The 17923-nt window shown below is 44.5% G+C and overlaps 1 protein-coding gene across 1 annotated transcript in view; it reads right to left on the bottom strand.

The window, feature by feature from the left end:
* TPCN1 (two pore segment channel 1) overlaps positions 1 to 17923 on the bottom strand; it is a 365587-nt gene that overhangs the window by 95739 nt on the left and 251925 nt on the right. Inside the window, exons 15-19 of the mRNA XM_086943251.1 lie at positions 8714 to 8758; positions 7635 to 7691; positions 1300 to 1353; positions 658 to 730; positions 20 to 127 (exon numbers count right to left, since the gene is read on the bottom strand). Coding sequence (XP_086799377.1) covers positions 20 to 127; positions 658 to 730; positions 1300 to 1353; positions 7635 to 7691; positions 8714 to 8758 — 337 coding nt within the window. The remainder of the gene's footprint in view (positions 1 to 19; positions 128 to 657; positions 731 to 1299; positions 1354 to 7634; positions 7692 to 8713; positions 8759 to 17923) is intronic.

Here is a 17923-nt window from a genome sequence, read left to right as displayed (position 1 = left end):
AGTTAGCTCCCACGCTCACCTAAGCAGCTGCAGAGGTCTCAGGACCACAATGAAGTAGAATGGCTCCATGTTGAAGGCCAGTGCCACAAGGCCAAAGAAGGCAAAGACAGTCACTGAGAAATCAAACCTAAAAAAAGAAAACAAAGCATCACCAAACAAAAACAGAATTTTACAGAAACTACAAAAGGCAGATCCACCAGTCTATACATCCAATCGATAGATTGTCTAAAGGCAACTCCCTTAAGGCAACACCTCTTACCCCCATGATTGTCCAAGAATAGTTTTATCTGTCTATACTGTTCATGGGCAGCTACATCACTCTATTTACAGTGTGTCTATAGGTTGTCAAGGGGCGGCAATATCAGTCTATATACGTGTATAAGAAGTTGAGGTGCTACAGTGATCAGTACATGGGTCGAGGGAGCATCTCTCCTAGTAACACAGAGATAGGGGGTGGGAAAAAGAGAAGATGCCCCTATAACTCACAGATAGTTTCTGGATCAACATATAAATGTACTATTGACAGCAAACTTACACTGTCTAGTCAATTCTTCTTCTCTTTATTCCCCCTCATCATTGCATATTCCCTTGCTTTCCTCTACTACATCTACTGCATCCACCAGCTGTAACCTTCTCAAAAGCACTTCATATACTCACAGGTTCCAACCAGAGGTGAAATATTCAAGAGGCCCCAAGCCGGTGACCTTCAGGAGCAATTCCACACCATAGACTAGGAAAAGAAAGCAAACAAACTGCATGAGTGAAAAGGCCTACCCTAGAGGGCAAATGGCTAAATAATTATGTGTCAGAAGCAGGGAAGAGTGGGATACATCAAAAGCTGAGCGGAGACAGGAATCGGTCTGCAGGTGATGAGGGGGCTTAGTCAATGAGGATAAATAGGCCTACAGGAATTCCAGTGCATACAGGTCCAGAGGATGGTAGGAGAAAGTATCTGTCAAAAGATGAGGGAAAGTGGGTACTGCCAGTTGTTGTGAAACAAGAAATAGAACAGGCCAAGGCTAAGAAGAGTGAGGACGACCTCATGGGATGGGCTAAGAAGAGTGGGATCTGTGGAGCTTGGACAAAGAGGTGTCCTTTAGTTGGCTGAGGGGGTTACAGTACAAACCGTTTCAGCCAATAAGCTATATCTGTCCTCCCCTAAGCTCCCACTCCAAAAACACACAATTTACACAAGCTTCTATATATACATACACATACAGAATAGATGAGTTCTCCGAATATGACTGACAAAGTCAATTTCAAGAAACAAAGCACAATACTGTACACTGTGGGACTTACTTGTAAGGAACACAATGTAACTCCACGGGACGTTTTGCGGGAAGAAATTCCCACCTGGAAGACAAATTACAGCAATTATTGATAGTGTAAGACTTGACGAGACAGCAACTGCAGTAAGAACAATAAGAAGATGGCTGCATGTCCAGTCTTCTCCAGTAAACCCAATTCCACTCCTTTTCCACAAACCCTAAAAGCTGTTATTTTGCTGCTTGAATCATGTTGCATCAGAGGCAGGAAGAAGGCTACACCAACACAATAAAACATGCATTCTGCAGTAGGATACAATGTGGGGCTTTGCAGGGTACATTTAAAGGAGGAATTCACAGATATAGGCAGCATGCTTATATAAACATTGGTGTAATAATTAGGACACAATAAGAGGTGGGTTGAGAATGGTCAAAGTAGGTTTATTCTTAAGAGCTGGGTCAGTCATGCTTAACTATGAGCTAGAACCACATTAATAGACCTCTTTGTTCAAGTTGCTTGGCCAACAACAATGGGATAAGGCTTAACAAATAACTCTTTGGCATAGAGACTTGCCTCCCAATAGACAGAAGGGATCTAACACTTAACTGAAACAGTTTCCTTGTTCGTTGCAGAGCACTACGTGAACAAGTTATATTTGCAAGCCAATCCTATCCTGGGGTAGTTCTATGCTCGGTTACTCTCAATCAACACTTCACATCAGAGGTGTGACGATATAGGCAAACAGGGGACATTTACCAGCAGCTCATGAGGAATGTGCTTGCATTTATTGCAAAAAGCTTGTTCTGCTACACAAAAATCGAGCTTCTAAACTAATTCAACAGCTCTTTAAAAACAAGCATTTGCAATGCAATAGGTCTCGCATTAGGAAAGTTTAAGCTATTGGTATTGTAAATGACAAATTTTTTATTTAGGTGTTGGTTTTGAAAATAGCGAAATTAATAGCTTTGTCATTTACAATGCCAATATTTATAACCTTCGCAAATGTGACACCTAGAGAATTTGTAATGCAATACGTGTTGTATTTACGTGACTTACGGGGCAGGCATTACATCGAGCCCTTGGTGTTTGGGGGTCCTTACCTCGTTGTTTTGGGAGCCCGTTGCCAGCATCTTCCCCTCGCCGCCGCCGCACTTTGGACCTGTGCACGGCCGCCGAGTAAGGGAAAAACTACGCTTCCCAGCATTCCCGGCACCAGGAAGCCGGACGGGACCACGCCCACTGCACGCCTGGTGGCGCTAAAAGCGCGAGAGACTACCGGCGGAGCGGGGCAGGCATTACATCGAGCCCTTGGTGTTTAGGGGTCCTTACCTCGTTGTTTTGGGAGCCCGTTGCCTACATCTTCCCCTCGCCGCTGCCGCACTTTGGACCTGTGCGTGGCCGCCGAGTAGGGGAAAAACTACGCTTCCCAGCATTCACGGCACCAGGAAGCCGGACGGGACCACGCCCACTGCACGTCTGGTGGCGCTAAAAGCGCGAGAGACTACCGGCGCAGCGGGGCAGGCATTACATCGAGCCCTTGGTGTTTGGGGGTCCTTACCTCGTTGTTTTGGGAGCCCGTTGCCAGCATCTTCCCCTCGCCGCCGCCGCACTTCGGACCTAGGAGTAGTAAAGGGGTAGACCCTGAGAACTCCAGGACCGGGGTCCAAATGTCAATACGAAAGAGCAATGGTCCGAGTTCATATGCAACTCATGTACTGTATATAAACTGTGTCATATAGATCTGACACTCACCACATAATCATTTATCAATAATACATTCACATTGAAACAATAAATCATTTTATGAGAATTTTTGAAAATTTTTTTTACTATGCATTTATTGGTGCATAGTCGGTATTGACGCAATAATATTATTTGCGAAGTGTTGACTTATATCATGTACTGTGAAACACACAGAGGTACTTTAAATGCAATTATATAAGCATTACATTTCAGAGTGCTCTCAATAGAAAGGGAAGGGAAAGTGTGAGGGTTGTGAGGGACCGGGTAAATTTCTTTGTATCCTATGGTGTGCTGGAGTGGCGTAGTCTACGTTTCGGCCGAGTCGGGCTCCAAGAGAGTTTTGAGACTGTTCCTTACACGTGTTGGTACATTCCTTCAGGCATAAGTCCTGCTGTTAACAATCCTTGCACGCGTTAGACGCTGTGCCTGTGATCCGACCGCTGGGCTTCAGGTTAGAGACTCTAACCTGAACCCCAGCGGTCGGATCACAGGCACACGTGTAAGGAACAGTCTCAAAACTCTCTTGGAGCCCGACTCGGCCCACCTATAGACGGCGCAGATGTCTACCGTCTTTTAATGCTCTCATTCCACATTGTCCTGATGAAGACCCCAACATGAGGCAGCAATCACCCTTCTAGCGTACTTCGGGGGTCGAAACGTAGACTACGCCACTCCAGCACACCATAGGATACAAAGAAATTGATTGATTTAACCTATGTTTGATGCAATGTTGGAACCTTGGATATGCTGATTGTAAAGGCGTTTTGGATTTTAACGTGATGTTCTAAACCAGTCACACCACCTTTACCCGGTCCCTCACAACCCTCACACTTTCCCTTCCCTTTCTATTGAGAGCACACTGAAATGTAATGCTTATATAATTGCATTTAAAGTACCTCTGTGTGTTTCACAGTACATGATATAAGTCAACACTTCGCAAATAATATTATTGCGTCAATACAGACTATGCACCAATAAATGCATAGTAAGAAAATTTTTCAAAAATTCTCATAAAATGATTTATTGTTTCAATGTGAATGTATTATTGATAAATGATTATGTGGTGAGTGTCAGATCTATATGACACAGTTTATATACAGTACATGAGTTGCATATGAACTCGGACCATTGCTCTTTCGTATTGGCACTTTGGACCTGTACGTGGCCGCCGAGTAGGGGAAAAACTACGCTTCCCAGCATTCCCGGCACCAGGAAGCCGGACGGGACCACGCCCACTGCACTCCTGGTGGCGCTAAAAGCGCGAGAGACTACTGGCGGAGCGGGGCAGGCATTACATCGAGCCCTTGGTGTTTGGGGGTCCTTACCTCGTTGTTTTGGGAGCCCGTTGCCTGCATCTTCCCCTCGCCGCCGCCGCACTTTGGACCTGTGCGAGGCCACAGAGTAGGGGAAAAACTACGCTTCCCAGCATTCCCAGCACCAGGAAGTCGGACGGGACCACGCCCACTGCACGCCTGGTGGCGCTAAAAGCGCGAGAGACTACCGGCGGAGCGGGGCAGGCATTACATCGAGCCCTTGGTGTTTGGGGGTCCTTACCTCGTTGTTTTGGGAGCCCGTTGCCAGCATCTTCCCCTCGCCGCCGCCGCACTTTGGACCTGTGCGCGGCCGCCGAGTAGGGGAAAAACTACGCTTCCCAGCATTCCCGGCACCAGGAAGCCGGACGGGACCACGCCCACTGCACGCCTGGTGGCGCTAAAAGCGCGAGAGACTACCGGCGGAGCGGGGCAGGCATTACATTGAGCCCTTGGTGTTTGGGGGTCCTTACCTCGTTGTTTTGGGAGCCCGTTGCCTGCATCTTCCCCTCGCCGCCGCCGCACTTTGGACCTGTGCGCGGCCACCGAGTAGGGGAAAAACTACGCTTGTATTATCAATAAAGGACTAGCTTGGTTGTGTTTTAGGGAGACTCAGTGCGTACGTATGACGGCAAACCACTTGGTTTGGTTGTTAAGCCCTCACCCACCAACCTGGTTGGTGGCATGCTTCATCATCGGGCCCACCACAGTGACACCGAATGTGTCCCGGGTGTGCTTCGACTCCAGATTACTGAGCACTCCAATATTCTGTATGGCGCACTAGGATTGGGAGAGGCGGGGGAGCCAGCAAAACTAACAAGTTTGTTTTGGCTCTAAGATCCCATGCACAAACCGAGCAATAACAAGCTCTCTGCATTGAAGGGGGGGGGGGGAGCAGCAGCCTTTGATGTCTGGTGGTAAAAGAGACAAATGTAGGTGTGCGAGGCTTCCTTTCAAGTCGGGTGGGAGTGCGGGGGAGCGAGCAAGTGGGCGGGAATGACTGAGGCCAAGCCCGTGCTGTCACGCTTCTGTACTTCACATGCATTGTGAGGAATCCCCTTGTTCAAGAGAGTTTGTCTCCCCTGCTATAGGTTCAAGCTATCCCTGCGGGATAGAATAGCTCGACCTAACAAATGGTGATCGTTCACATAGTGCCATTGATCGAATAATAGACTCCGTATACTGCTCAGCAAACTATGCCTGTGCCCACCCTTGAACTAAATCAGGAACGGAGAGTCTGGAGACAGGCAAGAAAAGAAGCAGCCAGAATCTCCCACTGAGCTCATCTTAACCAGCCTCCTCCCACAGGCAAAGGGGTGTAGATAGACATTTTCATTGCAAGGTGGAACCAAGAAAGAGCACCTTCACTCAAGTATAAACATACTGGTGCTTTAAAAGTATACTGATGAGCAAGCATATGTGAGACACAGTGGCAAAAACAGCCTTCTCTCGAGGGATCTGCGGGTGACCTGAAAACTGGCTGAGGGGCAAAATGTGTACAGGAAATTGGCTGTCCAGTCCAGAAGAAGGCGGTCTTTAGAGAACATTACTTAGCTATACATTTTATTTTTATTATTTTAGTTGGGATAGATACACATATGAATCTTCCAGCGTCCGCTTGGTGCTGAAGAGTTGCAAACAATAGGATATAATATAGATACATGGTGCACATAGACTTCACAGCAGTGTGCTTTCTCCGAACGTGACGAGGGATGAGAGGCTGGAGTAGAATTCTTCATATAGTCTGCCATGCCATTTAGTTTAAAAAACGTATTTATAAACACAGTAAAGTAATGAAAAAGAGTTAAGTACTTCCATATCAATTTCTTCCCTTTTACACTTTTGACACTCGGACAGTGATCTTTTATAATTGCTCTATTTTTTCCAAGCATGTATTATCATTGCTTATTCCTGTCTTTTTCAAATGTTCTGTCCCTATTGAGCAGTGCCTAAATTGTTGCAAGTTTTCCATTTTTTGCATATTTTAATTATTGCAAATATATGTGTTCCGCTTCCGGTCTAATCTATCTAACATCTCCAAGTTTGCCATAGCTCTGCTGTTCAGTAAACAGCACAATCTTTTGGTTGCAAAAGACAGTGTGGGCTTACCAGGAACGTGTAGGAGTTTACAGCCCGCCCATTGCTTATCACTGATTGGCTTTATTGTCACTCATTTGCTTGCTTCTTATTCAATGGCTTTCCTTGTCCCAGCTTGTATTTGTCCATCCCCTGGAGCATAACCTCTATACCATCTCACTGATTGGATAGTTTCGTCCCCATGCTCTGTGTTGCTTACTCGCGCTCATGTACCTCTTTTTTGCACTCTGTGTTGCTCTCCCTCATGTCAGGCTTTTCTCCTCCCAGCCTACTGTGCTTATCTCCACCATAAAAAAAGTATTTTGCACTATTTCTTTTTCATTTTGTTTTTCAACAGTCCATCACGGATCAGTGAATAAAATAAAAAGGAAATGCAAATAGGACCAAGGCTAGACCTACTGGCTTTACCAGTGCTTGTTTTATTTCAGAGTTTCCACTTGTCTTGCTTCCCTCAGCCTTGGATTTTAAACTGGCTCCTTACCTCAATCTTATCATCTTAAACTCCACTGACAAGTCTAACAATTAGCTATCCCTCTCGTCATTAGCGCCATTCACCCATCTGTGTATGGAGTCCTCTAAACTCCTCCATTTGCAAGTGCATGTTTTTATCCTCTTGAAATTCTTGAGCTTTCCACTTGTTTTACCCTTCCTGTGGATATTCGTCTTGCACCTACTCTTTTGCTTTTTCATTTGGCATAATAGCGTTACTTTCTCCACCTGTCTCCCAAAAACATTCTTAGTACCATGTTCATTCTTCATCTACACTCTATCAAGCTTCATTTTGAGTATTTATCTGATATGTACACATGTTAAAACCATGCATACAATTTAATAAAAGAATGAGAGAGAGGGAGAGAAAAAGTAGAGTTTGAGAGAGAGCGGAGCAAAGAAAGAGGTTATCAGGGTGTAGTCCGTCACATGATCAACACTGAGAATGAGAAAGTCACATATATGTGATAAAGACATGAAGCTTTGCCCTGTGATAACTTGAGACCCTTTGAGACTGTGCCTTCAAGGAATGCATGTGAAATGATAACATTTGCCGAAACACACACACACTCCATGATTAGAGAGTGGTGCTAGAGAGAAACAGAGGATACATTTCATAATTCTATTCTGAAACAGCTCTACTGATTTATAGTATTCTGTGTCCCATGGCATTTGTACCCCAGATTGATGTAATGCTTTCTGAAAAATTAAAAAACATTAGTTACATACCTGACAGCATGAATGTCTGCACCAGAATCCAGACTCCATTCACTGCTACCACTATATCTGAAAGAATATTTATGCCATTGAGCCAGTATCAAATCAGAGACACAAACCAAAGAGATTTTTTATTGGCAGACAAAGGCACAATCAATTGAACTCGGTACAGATAGATATAGGTTATGATTATTCAGTACCAGACATGTAACTCATTGAAAATTTAGAGGTGGCTTTCATTCAAGAAGGATCATTGCAGTGCCTCTGTGCATGCACCCTGCAACTCTAAAATAGATCAACGCACGAGTATCGCAATCTTTAGGTTAATAAAAAGCATATCAAGCTATAACGATGGAGCTGTGGCAGCTCTAGTGTGGGATGTCTTATGGCGACCCAGAAGAATTCAACCTTAATATTCCCATTACAAGACAGGGATTAGTCTACCTATGAGAGAAAAGCCAAAGATATTGGAATGAAACTGCAGATTATTCCGAGAAGGAGCTTCAAATATCACCCTCTATAAAATTAAGCATAGTCTCTCAAGTGCATGAGATTAGTATAATATTTCCTGGGGATTGCTCCACAGTGCACTTCATCACATTTTAGAACACTGGAATGTTGAAAGGTCGAGCAAAGACAAGGGAACGGCTTAAAGCTAATAATAGCCAGTATAGGCCTTCAGTTCCAAAATTCCAATGTTTGTCCTTTTTTCCCCCTTTTTAATTTAGAACATTATACACACAGTGGGTGGAAGAGTCTAACAGCATTTGTGCCAAAGGCAGCAGCAGTTGTTAAAATCCATTCACCTTATTATAGGCCCTTGCCTGAAGCTTGGGCCTATTGACTCTCGCTCAGGGATTTAACAACCAGTATAGCACTCAGCAGGCAAAACATTTTGCTATATTATAAAAAACATGGTCATTTCAAAGCATGAAAGTGACACACTATCCTCAGTAAATAGAAGAAAAGGTCACAGCCAGGGCTACGCAACTGTATAATGGTATTCCTAGGATAAAGGGCTGATACAAGTGTCTTTACGAGATGACAGCCTTTGCTGAATTTAAGGAAGCAGTAAAATGCACAGCACTTACAAATGATGTACTGGAAGACTCGTGATTTCACCAAGATGTAAATGCCTATTAAGAACAGAAAGACAAAAATGATTTATAACCATATTAGATATAAGCATACTTAATATCAGACAAGAGGTCACATGATGAAGTTGTCCCAAAATATTTAGTGGGGATGAACATTTGCGAAGGGTCTACTGATAATTATGGAATAGTTTAACAACTATAAATAAATAAAAGTGGGGAAGTGCTATTTGAAACACAAAAATGGGGAGGTGGGAAATGGTCTTCGGTCAAACCCTAAATGAATCCCTGCAATAATAATATTATATATCACCAGTGTGTTTGTCCTGATATATATATATCTCTCTCTTCAGAGTGCGGATCTGATTAGGACAGAATGGCGCTCATCAGATCAGCAGTGCGAAATCCCCTGGCCAGACCACACCAGTAATTTCCCACAACCTTGGCACGTTTGTGCCAAACAAATGGGAACGCACTCCTGACACCTTTCTCTTGCTTATGTTTTTATTTGAAAATACAAACCCAACTAGTTTCAGTTTTCACACAGACCTTGATCACGAGTAACTTCCCAACAATAAGTGCAACCTATATTTCCTTTTCCCTGCCACATCATTTCCTGTTTTGCAATGCATGATAATTCTTGGAATCGTTATATAGTCCAAGGGAAACATTACGATTAAAAGTGATAAAGTGCTTTTTGTGCAAATATGCTACAAAAGTGTAAATGTGCAAACATTATTAAAAGTTACAAACATTGTTTTGTACAAATGTTTAAAAGGGATAATTAATTACTGAAATATTTCAAGACATTTGTGAAGTTGTTGCTCTTGATATATCCCATGCTGACTTCCTCCATTTCATACTTCTGAAAACAAAGACCAAATTATATATTGAACAAAATCACAACATTTATATTGATTTTGTATCCTCCATTATATTTCAAATATCGCAAGTCAATACTCCTGATAATTGGATTTATATATTTTATTTAATTAGAGTTTATTATTTTGACTCCTCTAGTGGTTTTCTATACCATTGTGTGTTACACTCTCCCAGGACAATTCATGCCTCATTGGGCCATATTCGGCTGACATTGCGATATTTCTGCGCAAAAGATGCTGAATGATTGATCTTCCTGATTTGAAGATTTCTCTCTGTACTAATCAATTGTCACACCCATCAGTGGATTTTTGTGTGTATATTTCAAGTATTAGAGTCATTTGCGCTACATTTTACATACTGAAAGAGTAGTACATAACCAGATTGGCTTCCTCTAATATAGCATCTCCATGAGTTTATTTTCTATTATTTTTTTTCCCTTTTTTCCAGGTTTTTCATATATAAGCACATAAAGTTCCTCATTTTGATTGAGGCCTCTCGGGTTCAACATTGTTTGCAAAAAGATGTGTCTTGATTCCTTTTGTCTTAAAAGTTTTTCAAAGTGACCGCCTCTTTCTGACACCGGAACATTTTAGATTGCATACAAGTTCAGTTTTTTCCTCGGTTGCTCTCATGAAATTCTTCCATATGGTTTTGCAACTGCATTGCTACGATCCTCATTTGTTGTTGCACGTATATGTTCCAGAATTCTTTTCTTTAATTCACATGTAGTGCTTCCTACATATTTCTTTTGACACAGACATTCTATGATGTATACCATAAACTTACACTTGCAGTTAATGTTTTTGTTGAATCATCCAACTCTTACCATTTCCCATCTTGATTTGTTTTTTGTTAACTGCAATTTTACAAGCTTTGCATTTTTTAGAAGACCAAGGGCCAGATGTACGACGCTTTTTTGTGGGCGCAAATGGGTTCAAGACCCATTTGTGCCAGCACAAAACCTGTGGGCCAGGTTCTAATCCTATTTTGCGAATCACAAATTGATTTGCAACTCGCAAAATAGGATTAGCGACTCGCTGTTACCAAGGGGCGTCCCTTCCAAAATGTATGTATATTTGCGACCGCAATTGCAGTTGTAAAACACTCGCAGTTTACCACCCTTCTCAGAAGGGATGTAAAGCACTCGCAAACTGGAAGGGGGTCCCCAAGGGACCCCTTCCCCTTTGTGAATGCATGCTCAAATATTTTTTAAGGGCAGGCAGTTGTCCCAGGGACCACAGCCTGCCATTAAAAAATGAAACTGAAAAGTTTCCTTTTTATTTTTCAACTGCATCCCATTTTCCTTTAAGGAAAAAACGGCTGCATTTAAAAAAAAAAAACGGTTTCATTTAAAAGCAGTCCCAGGCATCGAGGCCTGCTGACCCCAGCAGGCCACCATTCTTGGGAGTGCCAGCCATTCCCAATGGGGTCGCAAATTGTGAAAGCCTCATTAATATGCACGAGGCATGCAATTTGCGACCCCATTGGGAATCGCAAACAGTGTCTCAGACACTGTTGTACACCCCAATTAGCGAGTCGCAAATGCAACGCAATTTGCGACTCGCTAATTGGCAGGTCGTACATCTGGTCCCAAAATCCTTCAGTTTCTAGCCATGTTTTTAGTTAGTCATCTTGAAATGGCTATGTGTGAGCTTGTCCCTCAAATTTGATACCCTTCTAAATGTAATATAAGGGTAATCTTCAGCTATTTCTGTTACTGTGGAGACCAATTCCAACATTTCCCAATGTTTTCCTAAAATGTTGGATAGTTTCTTGCTTTCCGCTGAGAATATTGTTATCAAACTAATGACATGTTTTGGATCCTTTTCAGTTGTTTTTGATTCATGTAGGATTTGTGTTCTATTCCTGGATGTTGCTCTTTGAAGACCTTTAGTGAAGACTTTTTTGGGGGTATTTTCTGCTAATGAACTTTTTTTGTGCTTCTCCACTATGTTTTGCAAATTCTTCATCTAAGGATCAGTTCCTGCAGATTCTCAGAAACTATTTATTTTTCAAATATGGAATTTCTTGTATAGAGGAATGATATTTGAGCATGAAAGAAACTATGGACCAGACCTCCCATGGCTTTGAATTTAACGCATTCTGAGATGGGGAGTGTGAGAAGTTGGCCTGTTATATAATGCTCACTAATTCTAGTGATCACTTTGTACCATGCCAAGCAACCCTTATGATGATTGGTTGTAAGTCAACCGTATAGACCAGTTATCCTAGTGGTAACGTGGACAAAGCAGTCTTAGGCTAAACTCTGAAAGGCATGTGAAGCCAGCTGTATTACCATACACAACCCCCTTGAATACCAAATGAAAGGCCACCACACAGATATATATTGAAAATATATATTGATTTATTAACTAAAAGTATCCCCTGGACTCTTTATGAGCACAGAAGCACAAGCGTTAAACACAAGACAGTTTAAAATACACAAAAGTTGCACAATATGGACGAGCCCTAGGGGCCACCTAAACCATATACTAAGAAAGTGGTATAAGAGATACCAATCTAAAAGGAAACAGGCCTAGGGCCTTGGGAATCGCTGGAGCTGTTCGGGACTAGCAGTGACTAAGTCGGGAAAGGCCCGCGGGACTCGGGTGCAGTGTTTAAAGTGCACGCACTCACCAATGCAAAGTCTATGGTGCGTAAAAAGTACAAAGTTAGTTAGTTCGGAACCTTCCGAGTGACCTAGAAAGCTGAAACTTGAGACACAGGCCCTAGAGATGTGTACCAGTGTAGGAACACCGGCGGAGCTGAGTTACCTCACCCACAGGAAGCGGGTGCATAGGGTCGAAGTAGTGTCTGGTTTCGTCACGCTGGTGTGAAGAGTTCCGGTGGATCCAAGGGTGGATCTGAAGTTGTAAAGACCTGAAAGCAGAGGGGACAATGTTCAAAGTCACTAGCCAGTGACTACTGTGGAACCAGATTGGAACCAGGCGATGTCGGGTGCAAACAGGCGTTGAGGTGTAGCTTCTCTCTGCAGCCACGTGGACACCGGGGGTCGAGGACGTCCAGGAGTCGGTGACGAGCTGTCCCACGGAGGCTTCTCGCTGTTGGCGGTGTCGGCAACTTGATCGGAGCAAACAGGCCTTGGCTAATGCAAGCCACGCAGGAGTTGAAAAAGGCTTATCACTCGGACCAGCAAGGTCAGAGCGGGTGCTCCTTTTTACAGGAGCTAGGGCAAGTCTGGAGCAACCAGACCCGCAGTGTAGTTCTTCGGTTTCGTCGCCAAGATGGCCGCTGACCACGTGTCTAGTGGCCGGGATGGCGCGTCGAGTGGCACAATGCAAAAGGGCCCCACGCAGATCGTGGAGATGCTGGGGGGCTGATCTTCGGTGCAAGGGCTGCTCGGTGGTGGGGGTTCTCAGTCCCAAAAGCACAATGTCGAGGATGCCTCTGGTGCTGCGCAGTCAGCTCTTCAGATGTCCGGTCTGTGGTTCCGAAATTCTGGACCGTGCTGTAAATACCTGTACCGAGGTCCAACACTCGTGTCACAAAATATCAGCATACCATGACGAATTTGGTATCGGCAGACCGGTAATGATTAGGACATTATCCCTATGCATTTGCGTCATGATTGATGATGCTAACACCCTTAAATCATGGTTTCCGTTCTGAACCCTTGGACTCCATTTTGTGAACGGCATCCATCTTATGGCTTGCCCTCATATAAGTCAATTGATTAAGGCCGAGCTTGATCTGAAAGGACACGTCCACCTTAGCTGACTCCTCCATGACCCGGCCGAGCTAACTCCACTGCCCCCAGCCAAACCTGTTTGGGCAGCTCCTCGCCCAGTGGCCGAATAAGATAGCATCAATGCATAAACATGCCATAAACCATTCACCACATACCGACCATGTTTTCTACACACATACACCTGTCCATGTTCCTTGTTTATGGCCAGTTTTTACGACGAGGAGGTGCCCTGTTTTATTGGGGATTCATTGATATCTGATGTGAGTTCTGGGCCTAGCTGGGCCATCTATCACAAACTGGACATCTAAAATATGGGTTGGCCGACATGACTTCGCTTTTTGCCTTGTTTTAGAAATATGTGTATATCATAAACTCAAGAATTCTTGCCTACAGCTGTTATTTCTGTATATAAGGAGAAGGCTGGTTCTGTAAAAACGAACAGTCTCCTGAGAATATACACAGAGTGCTGTTGTACTTCTAGGACACATGTTACTTGGTTGCAGCCAATAAAACTCGATCGCTGACTTCACCTAGAAGACTCTTGGTTTCTGTGGTCCGGAACAGGGAGAACTCAGAGGTCCTCGGGTGTTATCCCCTGGCACCACCGGGTTCCTAAAAACCCAGCACCTCAGTTGGCGCCCAACTCGGGGCGGTATCAAGCGGTATCGGTCCAAGCCAGATGTTCGTGAGGAGCTTCGTGTGAAAATTCCAGAGGACGGCCAGCCACTTCAGCGACCCCTGTATGTCGGCGTGGTTCCGAAGGTCTTTGCTGCGAGGTTCCCCGCGTCCCGACGGCTACGAAGGACTGCTGCCCTGACTATCGCCCTGTTTTGGACCCAGTGATCCTTGGTAGAGCGAAACGATAGACGAGTCTTCTAGTGACGTCATCGATCATCAATACTTTAGTTAAGTATAAGTGGAGCGTCTCCCAGTCCTTAGTTTGATTCTTAGTTTTGGTATCCTTGAGATACGCTTTGATTTGGAACTTGCAAGCGCCAAAGCCGAAGGACTCGTGTATTCACGAGAAGTATCGTAATCGATAATCCTTTGAAGTTTGAAGCTAGACTAGAGAGCGAAGATGCCTGGTTTTAGCAGACTTGGAAACTTGTTTTGTCTTGGTTGTAGTAAGGACTCCCGATTAGAGGATTCTTGTCCGGTTCCTCCGATTGGAACTCCAACATATGAGTTATATATAAAGCACAGAGTTGGTCCTATCACGTATAATGAAGTATGGATAAAATACACCCGCAAGGATGGTGTTTTAAAATGGCCCCAATATGGTACTTTTGACTTAGACATTTTAGATAACCTCGAGGTCAAATTGTTCAAGAAAAAAGCCCGACCGGCGATGTTTGGCTTCTTTTCGCTTATGGCGCAAAGAAGCCAAACAGAAAGAAATAAAATTAGCGAAGAAAAACAAAAGAGGTATGTCGATGGTGCAAGCTGCCATCGCATACAGGGATAATGAGGAAGAGCAAGAAAGTGAACAAGTGCTCATAAGTAAGGAAGTTAGCGGTAGATAAATGCTACCCGATGTTGCCACACGAAGGACAAGGTTCCAAGGGAACATCCGAGAAAGATCCATTAATGTCCCATTTATTGAATTCACCACCCCCATATACATCGAGTATTGTTGGACCCCCGAAGCGTATTGTTATACCGCGCCCTGGCGCACGAAATGCAGCTCTTGCACAAGCACCAGCTCCTCTTCAGCTGGTTCCTACTTCTCCGGCGCAGCCTTCTCAAGGGCCGCCGCCTTTACTACATACTCCATCTACTTCTTCTACAACTTTGCCTACTGCTCCAACTGTTTACTATGATACTACTTCTGCTACTGCTTCGACTTCCTCTGCTATTGCCTCGACTTCCTCTTTACATCAGCCTGTCTTTTCTGGCACATCTGCCTCTCCGCAAGCTTCTCCTTCTGTTCGACAGAGAGTGGCAAGTACTGTCACTGGTCTATTCTCACCTTTCTTTGGGTCGCCTAAAACGACCCCTAAAACAGGACGTAGACAGTTGCGTAGTCAACTGCCTGATTATGAGGAAAGAGAACTGCTGAATGAGTTAGCACGCAAATGGGTTACTGACACGGTTAGATATGATGTTCAGTCTGTTATGGAAGTTTTCCGTCAATGGGATGCACCCACTCAGATATATGTATTCGAAGAGATGTGTGTATATCTTTGCGAAGATTTGGAGACAAATAATCCCAAACGCAAAATGCAGGAATTATTCCGTATGCGTTTCAAGTTCTATGAAGGCATGATTGTAGGTGCCGATGTTGAAAAAGCAATAGATTTGTTGTTGTCTTATAGGAGTAAGGGAAATGTCTCTAGATCACTGTATGAGGATGACATGTCAGGTAGGAAAAAGGCGCGACAGTACCCCATGAGAGAGGTTCCTCCAGTTTGGAGGGAAGGTGATGCGAATGTAAATCCACCAATTCTGCCACATTTCCAGCGTGTATGGGTACATGTCCCCTGGAAAAGATCTGAAGTATTAGCACTCAAGCAGACATTACCTGATCCTCGCAAAAATCCAGCAGGGTATTATAAGGAGTTATCACAGACTGCCAGCTCGTGTATAATGAATTTAGCGGATGTAGACATGTTGTTTGGGAATGTTGTTCCACAGCCCTTGTGGAGTAAGATTAGTCATACAGATCATGATCAAGAACTAGGTGACACATGGGCTAATATTACTGCTACAGATTCTAGACAAGTTGGTGGTTCTAAACCTGAGCCTTTAGTAGCAAAACTTCCTGGTAGAATTATCACGTACATGAAGACCTTAATGCCTGAATTGCGTGTGAATTGGGACAAGTTATCGGCGTGCAAGCAGAAGAAAGATGAGAATGTGTCTGAGCAAGCGGTAGTCACACCCATCCTAAAAAAGCCTACCCTAGATCCTATAAAACCCGAGAACTATCGCCCCATCTCACTGCTGCCGTGGGCTGCTAAAGTCACCGAAGCCCACGTGAATGGGATCCTGGCCGACCACCTTGCCAAAGCTAACATCTTGGATCCCACGCAAAATGGATTTCGTGCAGGCCACAGCACGGAGACTGCCTTGTTATACATGGTCGAACATTTGCGCTCCGTGCTGGACACCGGACGAACAGCGGCACTCTTGTTGTTAGATCTGAGTGCCGCCTTCGATACGGTGTCCCACGAGATCCTGTTGCGGCGGTTAGAGGAAGCTGGGGTCAGGGGTTTGGCTCTAGGATGGTTCCGCTCCATCCTTTCCAACAGATCTTTAAAGGTTGCGGTACCACCCGGCAAATCCACCTCTCACCCGCTCACCTTGGGGGTCCCACAGGGATCATCTTTGAGCCCCACTCTATTTAATCTATATGTGAGACCGCTGGCTGCGGTAGTCAAATGCTGGGGCCTGACAATGGTGTCCTATGCGGATGACACGCAGCTGGCGGTCACATTAAGTGGGGACTCAGCTGTGGACGCCCTCAACTTCTGTGAGGGGCTACGTGCGGTGGCCAATTGGATGAACCAAAACTGTCTCCAATTGAACACAAAGAAGACAGAGGTGATGGTGGTCGGTAAGCAACCTGGATGGTGGAATGACAACTGGTGGCCCCCGAGCTAGGAATGATCCCTTCTCCTGCATTGGAGATAAAAAATCTCGGGGTCTGGCTGGACCCTACACTTAGTTTTACCTGCCAGACTAAGAGGGTGGCTGCCTCCTGTTTTGGCATAATCAGGGGTATCAGGCCGGTGCTTAAATTCTTCGATGCCCCCACTAGACAGCTTGTGGTCCAGGCCTCTGTACTATCTAGGATAGATTATGCCAGTGCTCTGCTAGCAGGTATGAACAAGGCAGAACTTATGCGGCTGCAACGAGTGCAGAATGCCGCCGCAAGAGCGGTATTAGGGTTGCCCAGACGTTGTTCAGTGTCCAGAGCATTGCAAACGCTCCATTGGTTGCCTGTTGCTCGGCGGATCGAGTTCAAGGTGCTCTGCCTGGCTTTTAAAATTTTGAAAGGCACGGCCCCACCTATTCTGATGAACTTACTGACCCCCTATGTTCCCTCTCGATCCTTGAGATCGATGGGCCAGAATTTGTCTGTTGTCCCACGCTTTTGGCTGAGCAGTATTGGAGGCCGCTCCTTTCGAGTAATAGCCGCCAAATTATGGAACTTTCTTCCCAGTGAAATTCGAGCTCTGGAAGATTTATTCCAGTTCAGACGTGCCATCAAAACCCTTCTTTTTAATAAAAAATCCCTGATTCTGCTGCATTTTGTGATGTTATGTATACCTTCCTTGGCGCCAGGACGCCCCTTTGCTGGGGCAGCTGTGCGCGGTACAAAAACCATTAACATAACATAACATAACATAACTTTTTCACGAGATTTGAAGAGACTTTCGTCGATCATAGTGGTCAGGATATGGCTACCGAGGGTGGCCAAAGATTGTTTGTAGACAAGTTTGTACATAATCTGCTTCCTGAGCTGTGCAATAAATTGAAAGATTCAGAGAGTGCTTGGGCTATTTCCACGTCAGCGCAGATTTTAGCCACAGCCCAGTACTACGAAAATAGGCGCAAAGACGAGCTAGATAAGGCAGACAAAAAGACTAAAGATTTGAAAACTAAAGTTCTTC

This window comes from Lissotriton vulgaris, chromosome 11 (assembly GCF_964263255.1).
Source record: "Lissotriton vulgaris chromosome 11, aLisVul1.2, whole genome shotgun sequence".
Taxonomy (NCBI): Eukaryota; Metazoa; Chordata; class Amphibia; order Caudata; family Salamandridae; genus Lissotriton; species Lissotriton vulgaris.
Note: the sequence above shows the minus strand (reverse complement) of the source record. Positions and strands in the feature narration are given on the sequence as shown.